General features: G+C 32.1%; 1 protein-coding gene across 4 annotated transcripts in view; it reads right to left on the bottom strand.

The window, feature by feature from the left end:
• Positions 1 to 115: 115 nt before the first annotated feature.
• Positions 116 to 16,669, bottom strand: part of LOC119605843 (annexin B11) — a 39,262-nt gene continuing 22,708 nt past the window's right edge. For 2 of the 4 annotated variants that reach the window (XM_037959166.1, XM_037959165.1), the window contains exons 2-8: positions 10,120 to 10,195; positions 6,840 to 7,439; positions 2,811 to 2,951; positions 2,411 to 2,651; positions 2,115 to 2,344; positions 409 to 618; positions 116 to 335 (exon numbers count right to left, since the gene is read on the bottom strand). In XM_037959166.1, the coding sequence (XP_037815094.1) occupies positions 198 to 335; positions 409 to 618; positions 2,115 to 2,344; positions 2,411 to 2,651; positions 2,811 to 2,951; positions 6,840 to 7,439; positions 10,120 to 10,131 (1,572 nt within the window). In that variant the 5' untranslated portion in view covers positions 10,132 to 10,195 and the 3' untranslated portion in view covers positions 116 to 197. The remainder of the gene's footprint in view (positions 336 to 408; positions 619 to 2,114; positions 2,345 to 2,410; positions 2,652 to 2,810; positions 2,952 to 6,839; positions 7,440 to 10,119; positions 10,196 to 16,669) is intronic. The other 2 variants (XM_037959168.1, XM_037959167.1) reach the window with 1 other exon arrangement.

Here is a 16,669-nt window from a genome sequence, read left to right as displayed (position 1 = left end):
TTTACACATATTTTAATAGTAATTGATGAACAAATTTAATTGATGAAAAAGTTAAAATTATATTCGATTTTGAGAATAAGTTGTATAATAATAAAAAAAACTAACTTTATATTGGTTTTTCCTTTTAATAAAAAATATATTATTTAAAAAAAAATTGTATTGTAGTTTTCCTCGCCCTATTTCATCGCGCATAAAACTTAAGAGTTGGAACGTTGTTCTCCAACTAAAGCATACAAGGCATGTTTATAGTGACCCGAGGTATCACCCTTAATCCAACTCTTCAAACTCTTGCCGTACATACGCTCGAAAGCCACCTTAATATCAGCCATATCGATCTGTAATATTTTAAAGAAAAACATATGTTAATTTTTCTTAATTAAATTTTTTGAAATTAGTTTGATCACTTACCTCGCATCTGGTTATAATTACACGAATCAATTGTTTATCATTGGTGCCAATACCGGCCATACTTTTGTGTAAACGTGATGCAAAATATTCAGCCTTATTAGTGCAGCAACGATAAATGGCTATAAGACCTTCCATAATATCTCCCGAGAATTCTTTCTTAATAGCCTTCTCCAATGAATGACCAGTCATGTGTTCGTATTCTTGGAAAATCTGTTAATGAAAGAGCAATAACGAATTAATTTAAGATTTTCTTAGAGTTATAAAAGGGTAATGTAGTCTGTAGATCAGACTATAGTCTCAAATCCAAACTATAAGCTATTGTCCAGTTTATAGGCCAGACTATAGTCCAGAATATAGTCTATAGAGCAGACTATAGTCTATAGGCCAGACTATGTATAGTCTATAGGCCAGACTGTAGTCTACAGGCCAGACAATAGTCTAGAGTGCAGACTATAATTTATAGTCTATAGTCCAGATTATAGTCTATAGTCCAGACTACGGTCTATAGTCCAGACTATGGTCTATAGTCCAGACTATAGTCTAAAGTCCAGACTATAGTATATAGTCCAGACTATAGTATATAGTCCAGACTATAGTATATAGTCCAGACTATAGTATATAGTCCAGACTATAGTCTATAGTCCAGGCTATAGTCCAGACTATAGTCTATAGTCCAGGCTATAGTCCAGACTATAGTCTATAGTCCAGACTATGGTCTATAGTCCAGTCTATAGTCCAGGCTACAGTCCAGACTATAGTCTATAGTCCAGACTATGGTCTATAGTCCAGTCTATAGTCCAGGCTACAGTCTATAGTCCAGAATAGTCTATAGTCCAGACTATAGTCTATAGTCCAGACTATAGTCTATAGTCCAGACTATAGTCTATAGTCCAAACTACAGTCTATAGTCCAGGCTATAGTCCAGACTATAGTCTATAGTCCAGACTATAGTCTATAGTCCACTATGGTCTATAGTCTACAATCCAGACTATAGTCTATAGACCACACTATAGTCTATAGTCCACACTATAGTCTATAGTCCAGACTATAGTCTGTAGTCCAGACTATAGTCTATGGTCCATACTATAGTTTATAGTCCAGACTATAACCTATAGTCCAGACTATAGTCCAGACTTTAGTCTCTAGTCCAGACTATAGTTTATAGTCCAGACTATAGTCTATAGTCCAGACTATAGTCTATAGTCCAGACTATAGTCTATAGTCCAGACTATAGTCTATAGTCCAGACTATAGTCTATAGTCCAGACTATAGTCTATAGTCCAGACTATAGTCTATAGTCCAGACTATAGTCTATAGTCCAGACTATAGTATAGTCCAGACTATAGTCTATAGTCCAGACTATAATCCATAGTCCAGACTATAGTCAATAGTCCAGACTACGGTCTATTGTCCAGACTATGGTCTATTGTCCAGATTATAGTTTATAGTTCAAACTATAGTCTATAATCCAGACTATATTCTATAGTCTAGACTATAGTCTATAGTCCAGACTATATTCTATAGTCGAGAGTATAGTCTATAGTCCAGACTATAGTCTATAGTCCAGACTACAGTGCAGACTATAGTGCAGACTATCGTCCAGACTATAGTGCAGACTATAGTCCTGACTATAGTCTATAGGCCAGACTATATTATATAGCCCAGACTATAATCCATAGTCCAGACTATATTAACCTGATACTCACCAATTTCAATTGTTGATAATTGCGCTGACACAAGATCATATTAAACATGCTCTCATCAGTGCCCACACGCAATTCACCAGCCTTTAGCAATTCACGAGCATCAGACTGAGCAGCAGCTTGATCAGTGTGACCACTTTCATCACGAGCAGCGGTGCAAAGAGAGACCAATAAACGTTTAAAGTTGCCAGAAGTTTCAGATTTTAGTTCAGACTCCAAATGGGCACCATATACTAAAACAAACAACAACAATTAAAAAATGTAACTCTTATTTTTCTCGTAAACCCCAAAAAACGTACATCTCAAATACTGATTTTTAATGGTATGAATTTCATGATTCGATAAAGTACATAAAATTTCAATTAATACATCTTCATCGGTACCCAGACCAGCCATGGCATCATTCAATTCACAGCAATAGTAATCAACAATGGGACGCAAAAGTCCCACAAGAAGCTTTTCAAAATTGCCACTAGTTTCGGATTTGATGTCTTCGATAAGGTCTTTGCCAAAATGTGTTTTATATTGACGTTGGATTTCCTATTAGAGAATAGTAGGAAAATAAATTGAAATATTTAGTTTAGTTCAGAACCTTTTATATATAGTTTTGTATAAAAAGCTCTATTAAGCTTTTTTCCATTAAGTTCTTATCTAAACTTTAGTGTATTGTTTTTGTAACGTTAAATTGTTCACACTTACTTGTCTTTGTTCGTTAGAACGTCTGCATATGATATTGATTAGGGCATCCTCATCGGTACCGAAACCTTTCATAGCCTTACGCAAATCATGGGCATCTTTAACGGGGTCAAAATTTTGAGCTGGGAAAACAGTGGGTGTGCCCTTTAAAATAAAAATGATAAAATCATTAATGAAAATGTTCCATAAATAATGAAGTTTAATAACATTTTATAATACTCGGGAATTTTTACTGAGGTTTACTAATTATTAGATAATTATGAAAATCATTTTTCAAAATAACTTAATTTGATTAAAATCATAATATCTGATCTGGCGTCATTAATATACAGGGAAACTATGCTACAAGTACTTTGAAAATTTCAAGGAAATTTGGGATATAACTTTATTATTGAAAGCTATTTAAAATAGAGTTAGTTTGAATACTGGGGGATTAACTTGAAAATAAATTCTATCCACACTCACTATGGATGAATTTAGTTGAAAGTCAAATTGTGTAAAAGATCAGCAAAAGTTAATAATTCGGTCTTCTCCATTTTCTATACCGCTAAGAAAATGAAAGTAGTATTCAACATCATTAACATAATTATAATATAAGACAAGATTTTAATTATATTATTACATTACGATCTAATGAATGAACGATAAATTTCGAGTTACGAATCTATGGTTTTCTAGAATGATCCAGTAAAAAGTAGCTGCAGTTCTACTATTGCTATAGATATAGTGCAAGAATCTTTTTATTCTCAATCTAGTCTATAGTCTGGTCTATAGTCAAGTCTATGGTCTAGTCTATAGTCCAGTCTATAGTCTAGTCTAGTCTCTAGTCTAGTCTATAGTCTAGTCTATAGTCTAGTCTATAGTCTAGTCTATAGTCTAGTCTATAGTCTAGTCTATAGTCTAGTCTATAGTCTAGTCTATAGTCTAGTCTATAGTCTAGTCTATAGTCTAGTCTATAGTCTAGTCTATAGTCTAGTCTATAGTCTAGTCTATAGTCTAGTCGATAGTCTAGTCTATAGTCTAGTCTATAGTCTAGTCTATAGTCTAGTCTATAGTCTAGTCTATAGTCTAGTCTATAGTCTAGTCTATAGTCTAGTCTATAGTCTAGTCTATAGTCTAGTCTATAGTCTAGTCTATAGTCTAGTCTATAATCTAGTCTATAGTCTAGTCTAGTCTATAGTCTAATCTATAGTCTAGTCTATAGTCTAGTCTATAGTCTAGTCTATAGTCTAGTCTATAGTCTAGTCTATAGTCTAGTCTATAGTCTAGTCTATAGTCTAGTCTATAGTCTAGTCTATAGTCTAGTCTATAGTCTAGTCTATAGTCTAGTCTATAGTCTAGTCTATAGTCTAGTCTATAGTCTAGTCTACAGTCTAGTCTATAGTCTAGTCTATAGTCTAGTCTATAGTCTAGTCTATAGTCTAGTCTATAGTCTAGTCTATAGTCTAGTCTATAGTCTAGTCTATAGTCTAGTCTATAGTCTAGTCTATAGTCTAGTCTATAGTCTAGTCTAGTCTAGTCTATCTATAGTCTAGTCTATAGTCTAGTCTATAGTCTAGTCTATAGTCTAGTCTATAGTCTAGTCTATAGTCTAGTCTATAGTCTAGTCTATAGTCTAGTCTATAGTCTAGTCTATTGTCTAGTCTATAGTCTAGTCTATAGTCTAGTCTATAGTCTAGTCTATAGTCTAGTCTATAGTCTAGTCTATAGTCTAGTCTATAGTCTAGTCTATAGTCTAGTCTATAGTCTAGTCTATAGTCTAGTCTATAGTCTAGTCTATAGTCTAGTCTATAGTCTAGTCTATAGTCTAGTCTATAGTCTAGTCTATAGTCTAGTCTATAGTCTAGTCTATAGTTCAGTCTCTAGTCTAGTTTAGTAGTCTATAGTTAGTCTATAGTCTAGTCTATAGTCTAGTCTCTAGTTCTAGTCTATAGTTCTAGTCTATAGTCTAGTCTATAGTCTAGTCTATAGTCTAGTCTATAGTCTAGTCTATAGTCTAGTCTATAGTCTAGTCTATAGTCTAGTCTATAGTCTAGTCTTATAGTCTAGTCTATAGTCTAGTCTATAGTCTAGTCTATAGTCTAGTCTATAGTCTAGTCTATAGTCTAGTCTATAGTCTAGTCTATAGTCTAGTCTAGTCTATAGTCTAGTCTATAGTCTAGTCTAGTCTAGTATAGTCTAGTCTAGGTCTAGTCTATGTCTAGTCTAGTCTAGTCTATAGTCTAGTCTATAGTCTAGTCTATAGTCTAGTCTATAGTCTAGTCTATAGTCTAGTCTAGTCTAGTCTAGTCTAGTCTATAGCTCTAGTCTATAGTCTAGTCTATAGTCTAGTCTATAGTCTAGTCTATAGTCTAGTCTATAGTCTAGTCTATAGTCTAGTCTATAGTCTAGTCTATAGTCTAGTCTATAGTCTAGTCTATCGTCTAGTCTATAGTCTAGTCTATATAGTCTAAGAGGCTATAGTCTAGTCTATAGTCTAGTCTATAGTCTAGTCTAGTCTAGTCTATAGTCTAGTCTATAGTCTAGTCTATAGTCTAGTCTATAGTCTAGTCTATAGTCTAGTCTATAGTCTAGTCTATAGTCCTAGTCTATAGTCTAGTCTATAGTCTAGTCTATAGTCTAGTCTATAGTCTAGTAGTCTATAGTCTAGTCTATAGTCTAGTCTATAGTCTAGTCTATAGTCTAGTCTATAGTCTATCTATAGTCTAGTCTATAGTCTAGTCTATAGTCTAGTCTATAGTCTAGTCTATAGTCTAGTCTATAGTCTAGTCTATCTAGTCTAGTCTATAGTCTAGTCTATAGTCTAGTCTATAGTCTAGTCTATAGTCTAGTCTATAGTCTAGTCTTAGTCTAGTCTATAGTCTAGTCTATAGTCTAGTCTATGTCAGTCTATAGTCTAGTCTATAGTCTAGTCTATAGTCTAGTCTATAGTCTAGTCTATAGTCTAGTCTATAGTCTAGTCTAGTCTATAGTCTAGTCTATAGTCTAGTCTATAGTCTAGTCTATAGTCTAGTCTATAGTCTAGTCTATAGTCTAGTCTATAGTCTAGTCTATAGTCTAGTCTATAGTCTAGTCTATAGTCTAGTCTATAGTCTAGTCGATAGTCTAGTCGATAGTCTAGTCTATAGTCTAGTCTATAGTCTAGTCTATAGTCTAGTCTATAGTCTAGTCTATAGTCTAGTCTATAGTCTAGTCTAGTCTAGTCTATAGTCTAGTCTATAGTCTAGTCTATAGTCTAGTTTAGTCTATAGTCAATTCTATTGTCTTGTGTATAGTCCAGTTTATAGTCTACTTTATCCCATTTCCTAGTCTAGTTTATAGTCGAGACTAGATTATAGAGTAGTCTTAAAGAATGTTTCATTAATCACATAATTTCATCTTAAAATAGTCAACAAATTTAACCAGTAACAGAAAATACAAAAAAAATCTTAATAAAATAATTAATACACATTTCCTCCCACCATTCATTAAAGGTTGTCCATTTCCGCCCGTAAAAAATTAGTTTATACACATGACTATGACTATAAAATAATTGCAGCGGTAATGGACTTTTTAGTACAATATAATTATAGTACAATTATATTAAATTATAAATTTAAAAACTAGCAGGCAAATTCATAAGCAAGCAAATTCATTTTTATAAAGTTTTTCATAGTTTCAAGCATTTTTTTTACAAAATATAGAAACAATGGAGTTAAATACATACATCCTCATCCGTTAGATCATTATTATCATTAACAGCATAATATTGTTTTTCAGAAATTTCAACATAACTATCATCATCATATAAAAATTCCGATGAAAACCCCAACTTTGATATAATAAATCAATATTGAAATATTTTTATAAATTAATGTATACAATTTTTAGAATAATTTCGAAACGATCATCGAAATTGAAGAGCCTTATTTGGTAAAACTTAGAATATCGAAACTAATCTTTTTTAAACTAAATTTGGGTTTTACAAAATGAGGCCCCTGAAACCCTAACTAATGACTTTTTTAGCTTTAGCTAGGTGTCTGACTAACTAACCTCTTTGCGTGGCATAGGATGATGATGTATGGGATGACCTTGTCTTTGAGCCAATTCTTCAAAACAGTGTTGAATATTGCCAGCTGGTGATTCGAGGCCACCTGAAGTACGTATGGGTGTATAACCATGTTGTGGATTATACGATGTTGGATGATTCGATGTATTAATGGGAGTAGCATATTGTGGATTATGATAGTGTGATGATTGTGATGATGATGAGGGGGCTACCGAAGGATATGCAGCCTGTTGTGGATTGTGAGGATAAGATGAACCAGGATAGGGAGCACCTTGATTACCACTTGGTGGATAAGGTGGTTGATTAGAGGGATAGGGTGCAGTATGAGGATAAGGTGATGCAGTGGGATAAGGAGCTCCACCAGCACCATTGTGTGTGGGATATGGAGCAGAATTATGTGTAGGATAGGGTGCTGAATTTGTTTGATAGTGTACATTCGATTGTTGTTGTTGCTGTTGCTGATGTGGATGCTGTGTTGGTGCTATCCAGCCAGCACCGAATGGCACACCAGCTGGCATACCGCTATGTTGATTATTCGTATTATAACCTGTAGATGTGGCGTGTGGTTGTGGCATACCGGATCCCTATAAATAACAAGAAGAATATCCAAACAATCACAAGTTTCGTTAAGTTTAGTTGTTTAGAAAGTAAGAAATCGTAAATACAGCAAAAAAATATTATTGTAAGGAATAACACAATAAGCTGACACTAAAATATTCCGAAAAGTGTGATGTTTGATCTGAAGTGGCAATATGATTGTTGACTTAAATAAAATGAAGGAGGTAAGGATGTAGTAAGAATTGAAATAATTATTTCTATAACTATGAAAAGGAAATATTACCGAAGGCACTTCTAAGACTCAATAGGTGTCACTGCAATTACAAAAAGTTTCTGAGGGCTTGACAGCATCAACGAATCGTACTTATGAGAAAACGAAAATGATCTGGCCCCGTTAATGCAGTTTTTAAAAGCACTAACTATTTAAAAGGGAATCGAAAGATTAGGTTCAAAAATGGGATTTATCTGATTAGGTAAAACTCCAGTCATAGATCAAAATGTGCCAACGTGATTCTTTTCTGTTGAAAGCAAAGAGATAAGAGGATAAAAGGAAAGAGAGAGAGGGAGAACGAAACGGCTATCGGAAGCACTTAGTCTAATTCTAGGTTAGAAAGGAAGTGGAACTGCTAAAGTGTATTGATAAAAGGCGGACACTAATGCTCGGTAGGTCATTGTGGAACTTAGCAGTGTCGGCTGAGACTATATAGGACAATAACAATATAGAAGAACTCAGCAACCTCTAACTGTTCAACTAACTAACTAACTAACTAACTAACTAACTAACTAACTAACTAACTAACTAACTAACTAACTAACTAACTAACTAACTAACTAACTAACTAACTAACTAACTAACTAACTAACTAACTAACTAACTAACTAACTAACTAACTAACTAACTAACTAACTAACTAACTAACTAACTAACTAACTAACTAACTAACTAACTAACTAACTAACTAACTAACTAACTAACTAACTAACTAACTAACTAACTAACTAACTAACTAACTAACTAACTAACTAACTAACTAACTAACTAACTAACTAACTAACTAACTAACTAACTAACTAACTAACTACTAACTAACTAACTAACTAACTAACTAACTAACTAACTAACTAACTAACTAACTAACTAACTAACTAACTAACTAACTAACTAACTAACTAACTAACTAACTAACTAACTAACTAACTAACTAACTAACTAACTAACTAACTAACTAACTAACTAACTAACTAACTAACTAACTAACTAACTAACTAACTAACTAACTAACTAACTAACTAACTAACTAACTAACTAACTAACTAACTAACTAACTAACTAACTACTAACTAACTAACTAACTAACTAACTAACTATTGGTCACAGACCCACAAAACTGAATATATTCTGGGTCCTTATAAAACTCTGAGACGATTTAGCCATATCCGTCCGTCTGTCTGTTGAAAACATGATAATAGGGTCCGAATCGAAAGAGGTAGACAGTTGAAAATATCTCTTATAAGTAAGGTTTTCGAAAATGAACAATATTGCTCAAAGTTTCTGCATAGTTCCCATAGTGGCCTCCGAAAACCAGTTTTAACTTTCATATCTCTTTTTAAAGATTCAAGTACAACGATGCAATTCGCCACAAACCGGTTCTATACGAACAAAAAACTTTCTTCTATATTTTATGGCGATCGGTGCATAATTGACCCTATCACCGTATAAGATCATCTTTAAAAAATTGTTTAAAGGCTTATTTTTGGCTTAAAAATTCGAATACACCGACGAAGTTCGATATAAAGATGTTTTATATGAAAGACAATCTATCTATCGAATTTGATTAGGATAGGTTTATAACGGACCCAACCCCCCATATAAGGTCCCCTTCGGAAAATTACTTTAATGCTCATTACAGGCTTAATAATACGAGTACAGTGTTAAAATTCGACATAAACAAGTTTTATACGAAGCAAAATCACTCCAACAGATCTTATAAATATCGGTCGATAATTGACCCAATCTCCCATATAAGACCCCTTCCAAAAATGGCGTTAAAGCTTATTACTGGTTAGAATATAACGAATATAACACTTTCAGCATTTTCTGACAGACATAATACTATATCGATGCCTGAACGAATTCTGCCAAAAATTTCAGCAGGGTTTTACAAGTTCTTAAGGTTGATATATGAATATGTATCGGTTTAACCCACAATGACCTATTTTTAAAATGCATGCAATAAACTGAGATGATTCAAAACTGTTTAAATACGTTTCATTTTAGAATTATGTATAAATAAATAATATTAAAATATAATAAAATATTCCATAATTACTGATTAGCAATTTCAAGTGTATAAAACATTTATCAGCCACTTTGCCACACCACATCATAATTTTGATATTTTTAACAAAACCGCATTAGAAATAAAATAACTTAAATATTTTCATTATAAATTAAATAATTTAAAAATAAAATTGAGTACATTAACGTTTGGTTTATAACAATAAAATAAACAAAACCGACATGCGTTTAGAAAATAAATATTTAGAAAGGTGTTTTTAATAAAATGAAAATATTAACATTTTATCATTTTTAGATTTAAAAAATTTCAAACAAAAATTTGTTAGTAAAAATAACACACACATGCTTTTTAAAATAATTTTTGAAAATTTATTAAAAATTTTTTTTAACATTTAAAAAATACTTACAAATGGATACATTTTGTAGTTGTAGTTTTTCGCAGTAAAAATAAGGCTTTTAGCAAAGAGTTAATTCTTTTAAAATCTGCAATGATAAAAATAAACAAAATAAATATTTCTTTAAGTATTTTAATTGTAAACTAATAAATTGCTTTTAAATTATTTTGTATTGATAAAACAAAACAAGTTGAGTTTCTAAAAAAAATATCTTATCAATTTCTATTTAAAAATTTAAACAATAAAACATGAGGGTAATCACAGTTTATAGAGAAAACTAAGCAAATTTTCCCCTGCTATTTTAAAAAATTTTCTATTTTTAATTTTATTTAAAATTCCCTAATTTTTAGTTTTAAATTTTTTTTTAAATTAAACATTTTTTCTCTAACCTTAATACCCCTAATGTTTTGTAGTTTATTCACATTCTATATTTTGGCACACTTGTGTCTTTTTCTACACCCCCAGCCCTCTTTGTTCATCAATTTTACCGCAATATACACTATATACTTTGTTAAAGACACACACCAATTTGTATCTCAATTTTTGCGATACACACTTGTCTGCATTCAAACGTATTTTATAGATATTTCGATATGTCGTTCGTAGCACAAATATGCAGTGACGTCATGCCATTTTTATTGACAAAGTCAAAGCAAATATTGAAGGAAAATTGTGAAATGTGGACATAGAAAAAAACGGTAAATTGTATATAGTTTATGGTGGTATAAAAAAAACTAACAAGTTTTTTTTTTCGTTTAAGTGCACATTTTTGCAATAAATATCAATGAACTTGTTTCTGGCGTGCTAAACTAAGGGGAAGTATAGCTCCTAGAAAAATGTCATATTCAACTTGTACTTTCAAATTGGAACTAAATCATTGTTTATATTCATAACTTTCTATAGAAAACTTAATATAAATTTTCTTTTTATAGAAAATTTATGATAAATTTTCTTTCGATAGGTAAAGACTAAATATTAGGCCATAGATTAGACTATAGATTAGACTAAAAACTAGACTATAAACTAGCTATAGACTAGACTATAAACTAGACTATAAACTAGACTATAGACTAGACTATAGACTAGACTATGGACTAGACTATAGACTAGACTATAGACTAGACTATAGACTAGACTATAGACTAGACTATAGACTAGACTATAGACTAGACTATAGACTAGACTATAGACAAGACTATAGACTAGACTATAGACAAGACTATAGACTAGACTATAGACACGACTATAGACTAGACTATAGGCTAGACTATAGACTAGACTATAGGCTAGACTATAGACTAGACTATAGACTAGACTATAGACTAGACTATAGACCAGACTATAGACTAGACTATAGACTAGACTATAGACTAGACTATAGACTAGACTATAGAGTAGACTATAGACTAGACTATAGACTAGACTATAGACTAGACTAGACTATAGACTAGACTAGACTATAGACTAGACTATAGACTAGACTATAGACTAGACTATAGACTAGACTATAGACTAGACTATAGACTAGACTATAGACTAGACTATAGACTAGACTATAGACTAGACTAGACTATAGACTAGACTATAGACTAGACTAGACTATAGACTAGACTATAGACTAGACTATAGACTAAACTATAGATTAGACTATAGACTAGACTATAGACTAGACTATAGACTAAACTATAGATTAGACTATAGACTAGACTATAGACTAGACTAGACTATAGACTAGACTATAGACTAGATTATAGACTAGACTATAGACTAGACTATAGACTAGACTATAGACTAGACTATACTCTAGACTATAGACTAGACTATAGACTAGACTATAGACTATAGACTAGACTATAGAGTAGACTATAGACTAGACTATTGACTAGACTATAGACTAGACTATAGACTAGACTATAGACTAGACTATAGACTAGACTATAGACTAGACTATAGACTAGACTATAGACTAGACTATAGACTAGACTATAGACTAGACTATAGACTAGACTATAGACTAGACTATAGACTAGACTATAGACTAGACTATAGACTAGACTATAGACTAGACTATAGACTAGACTATAGACTAGACTATAGACTAGACTATAGACTAGACTATAGACTAGACTATAGACTAGACTATAGACTAGACTATAGACTAGACTATAGACTAGACTATAGACTAGACTATAGACTAGACTATAGACTAGACTATAGACTAGACTATAGACTAGACTATAGACTAGACTATAGACTAGACTATAGACTAGACTATAGACTAGACTATAGACTAGACTATAGACTAGACTATAGACTAGACTATAGACTAGACTATAGACTAGACTATAGACTAGACTATAGACTAGACTATAGACTAGACTATAGACTAGACTATAGACTAGACTATAGACTAGCTATAGCTAAGTCTATAGTCTAGTCTATAGTCTAGTCTATAGTCTAGTCTATAGTCTAGTCTATAGTCTAGTCTATAGTCTAGTCTATAGTCTAGTCTATAGTCTAGTCTATAGTCTAGTCTATAGTCTAGTCTATAGTCTAGTCTATAGTCTAGTCTATAGTCTAGTCTATAGTCTAGTCTATAGTCTAGTCTATAGTCTAGTCTATAGTCTAGTCTATAGTCTAGTCTATAGTCTAGTCTATAGTCTAGTCTATAGTCTAGTCTATAGTCTAGTCTATAGTCTAGTCTATAGTCTAGTCTATAGTCTAGTCTATAGTCTAGTCTATAGTCTAGTCTAGTCTAGTCTATAGTCTAGTCTATAGTCCTAGTCTATAGTCTAGTCTATAGTCTAGTCTATAGTCTAGTCTATAGTCTAGTCTATAGTCTAGTCTATAGTCTAGTCTATAGTCTAGTCTAGTCTAGTCTATAGTCTAGTCTATAGTCTAGTCTATAGTCTAGTCTATAGTCTAGTCTATAGTCTAGTCTATAGTCTAGTCTATAGTCTAGTCAATAGTCTAGTCTATAGTCTACTCTATAGTCTAGTCTATAGTCTAGTCTATAGTCTAATCTATAGTTTAGTCTATAGTCTAGTCTATAGTCTAGTCTATAGTCTAGTCTAGTCTATAGTCTAGTCTATAGTCTAGTCTAGTCTATAGTCTAGTCTATAGTCTAGTCTATAGTCTAGTCTATAGTCTAGTCTATAGTCTAGTCTATAGTCTAGTCCAACGGTTCCCAAAAGGGGGTCCGCGGACCCCTAGTGGTCCGTAGCAAAATCCTAGGGGGTCCGCGAGACGAACGAAAAAATCATGAATAAAAAATATTCTCTATATGTTACAAAATATTAAAAATATCTCCAAATTTTTCATAAATACTAAAATACACAATTTTTATTCAATAATCCCAGATTTGTTGGTGACTCTTTGAATTTTATTGTTTCGGTCGTTTATCAGGATGAAGCTAGGCCCTACAAATTTATTGTTTCACTTTTATAAAGTAAAGTATTACGTGATTTGTAATTTTTATAAATATATATGTATCGAAATAAATGTTTTTATAGCAGACGGATAATGATTTGCCTTAGAATTAAATACTGATAGTGGTATCCCGGAATATGAAGTTAGGTCACATTTCATAATATTTTTTTAAATTGTAAGCAAAAGTGTTAATCTAGTTAATTTTAAATATAAATATTCCATTCCAACGTGATACACAGATTTTAACTTCATTTTGTTGTCCAATATTATTAAATCAACATCAGAAAATTCATAGCGTTTTGCGTAAATAGTCAAAACTATATTTTTCGTAGGTATTTTAAAATTCAAATTTAAGATCCAAATTCACAGTACATTCGCAAAGAGTTCAGATCATATTTTATGTGGGTAACGCATTCCGCAACAACATCGAAGAAGTCTAACTTTCACATATTTTCCCGAAAACTTAGCTTACATACTCAGCTCACTCCTATGCAATCGCAAAAAAATTTAGAAACATGACTCTTTAAGCACATGTCGACAATACTTGTTAAAGAAACCTTTTCTCTACCTTGACGAGAAATGAACATGAAAGCTCTCACGATCATAAAATTAAACATCATGTTAGAAGTCATTCTATATTTAAAACCATGAAATTGAAAACATCTCCGAAATACTAAATGTTCTCAATGTACGGGAATTTATGGACCAGGACTAAGACAATTTTCGGACGAACAATTACACAGTGATACAGCAAAAAAATGCAGGGGTTCTCATATACCAATTCCATTTTGTTATAGTCCATAGAGTAGGAATTTATTTTTAATTTTTCCCGATCACTTCGTTTAGTTCCTTTTTAAGAGCAAAAGTTGTGAAAAAGAGCTATTTTTGAAGTTTTAACTTTAAAAAAAATATATGTTTGGTAGTTTGCAACCGATTTTCAAATTGGATATTTTGTTTTAAAGATACAAGTGTTGTCTTTCAACCCAAAAAAATAAATCCAAAATTTATGATTAATGTCTTGGTTACGGCCATTTAAGTAAAAAAACTCACACTTTTTTCACAATTTTTATACCCACCATCAAAAAAGATGGGGGGTATATTGATTTTGTCATTCCGTTTGTAACACATCGAAATATTGGTCATAGACCCACAAAAGTATATATATTCTGGGTCCACATTAAATTCTAAGACGATCTAGCCATGTCTGTCCGTCTGTCCGTCCGTCTGTCTGTCTGTCTGTTGAAAGCACGATAGCGTCCCAATGGAAAGAGCTAGAGGGTTGAAATTTCACATAAATATTTCTTATAGGTAAGGTTTGTTTGGTATTGAAAATGGGCAATATCGGTCACGTTTTCGGATAGCCCCCATACAAGTGGCCCCTCGAAAAGCAGCTTTAACAGCCATAACTTGTTTAAAAATACGAATATAGCGATGAAGTTCGACGTAAGTAAGTTTCTTATGATCCACAATCACTATGCAAAATTTTATGAGGATCGGTCCATAATTGACCCAACCCCCCATATAAGGTCCCCTTCAGAAAATGACTTTAACGCTCATTAATGGCTTAAAAATACGAGTGTAGCGATGAAATTCGACACAAATAAATTTAATACGAACCAAATTCTGTCTTCCAAATTTTATGAGGATCGGTCCATGATTGACCCTACCCCCCATATAAGGTCCCCTTCAGAAAATGACTTTAACGCTCATTAATGGCTTAAAAATACGAGTGTAGCGATGAAATTCGACACAAATAAATTTAATACGAACCAAATCCTGTCTACCAAATTTTATGAGGACCCCCTATATAAGGTATAACATTTTTATACAAAAATTAATTTGTATGGAGAAAACCAAAAATTCGAGAAACATGCTATTAGAAAAATTGACATAAATCATCCAGTTTTTCATAGATTTTTATGAAATAACAAGTTTTAGAAACCTTCCTTTATGTGATTCTTCAGGAAAGTAATAAAAGATGAACTCACTGCCTCATGGTCAAAGTAGAGCATGATGAAAATTAAAATTTTTTAAAAAAGTGTGAGTTTTTTTACTTAAACGACCGTAACTCGGACATTTGACCATAAATTTTGGATTTCTTTTTTTGGATTAAAAGACACTTGTATCATTAAAAAAATATCGGATTTGAAAATCGGATGAAAACTACTAAACTTATGATTTTTCAAATTTAAAACTTCAAAAATGGCTCATTTTCGCATCTTTTGCTCTTAAAAAGTAAGTTAACGAAGTGATAGGGGAAAACTAAAAATATATTCGTACTCTATGGACTATAACGAAATAGAATTGGTATATGAGAACGCCTGCATTTTATTTTTCTTCACTTTCGTATCACAGTGTTATTTATAACAATAAGATATCAAAATATGTATGGGGGTCCGTGAAATTAAATAAATTCCTCAAGGGGTCCGCGAAGTAAAAAACGGTGGGAACCGCTGGACTAGACTATAGACTAGACTATAGACTAGACTATAGACTAGACTATAGACTAGACTATAGACTAGACTATAGACTAGACTATAGACTAGACTATAGACTAGACTATAGACTAGACTATAGACTAGACTATAGACTAGACTATAGACTAGACTATAGACTAGACTATAGACTAGACTATAGACTAGACTATAGACTAGACTATAGACTAGACTATAGACTAGACTATAGACTAGACTATAGACTAGACTATAGACTAGACTATAGACTAGACTATAGACTAGACTATAGACTAGACTATAGACTAGACTATAGACTAGACTATAGACTAGACTATAGACTAGACTATAGACTAGACTATAGACTAGACTATAGACTAGACTATAGACTAGACTATAGAAGACTAGACTAGACTAGACTAGACTATAGACTAGACTATAGACTAGACTATAGACTAGACTATAGACTAGACTATAGACTAGACTATAGACTAGACTATAGACTAGACTATAGACTAGACTATAGACTAGACTATATTTTCTTTTTATAGAAAATTTACGATAAATTTTCTTTTATATAGAAAATATTAAATAAATTTTCTTTTCTATAGAAAGTTTTCAATAGATTTTCCTTTCTACATAAAATTTTCAATAACTATCTTTTTGAAATTTATAGAAAA

Source organism: Lucilia sericata, unplaced genomic scaffold, assembly GCF_015586225.1.
Source record: "Lucilia sericata isolate MDLA Ls3-8-SP2 unplaced genomic scaffold, ASM1558622v1 Contig000526F_arrow, whole genome shotgun sequence".
NCBI classification, from domain to species: Eukaryota; Metazoa; Arthropoda; class Insecta; order Diptera; family Calliphoridae; genus Lucilia; species Lucilia sericata.
Note: the sequence above shows the minus strand (reverse complement) of the source record. Positions and strands in the feature narration are given on the sequence as shown.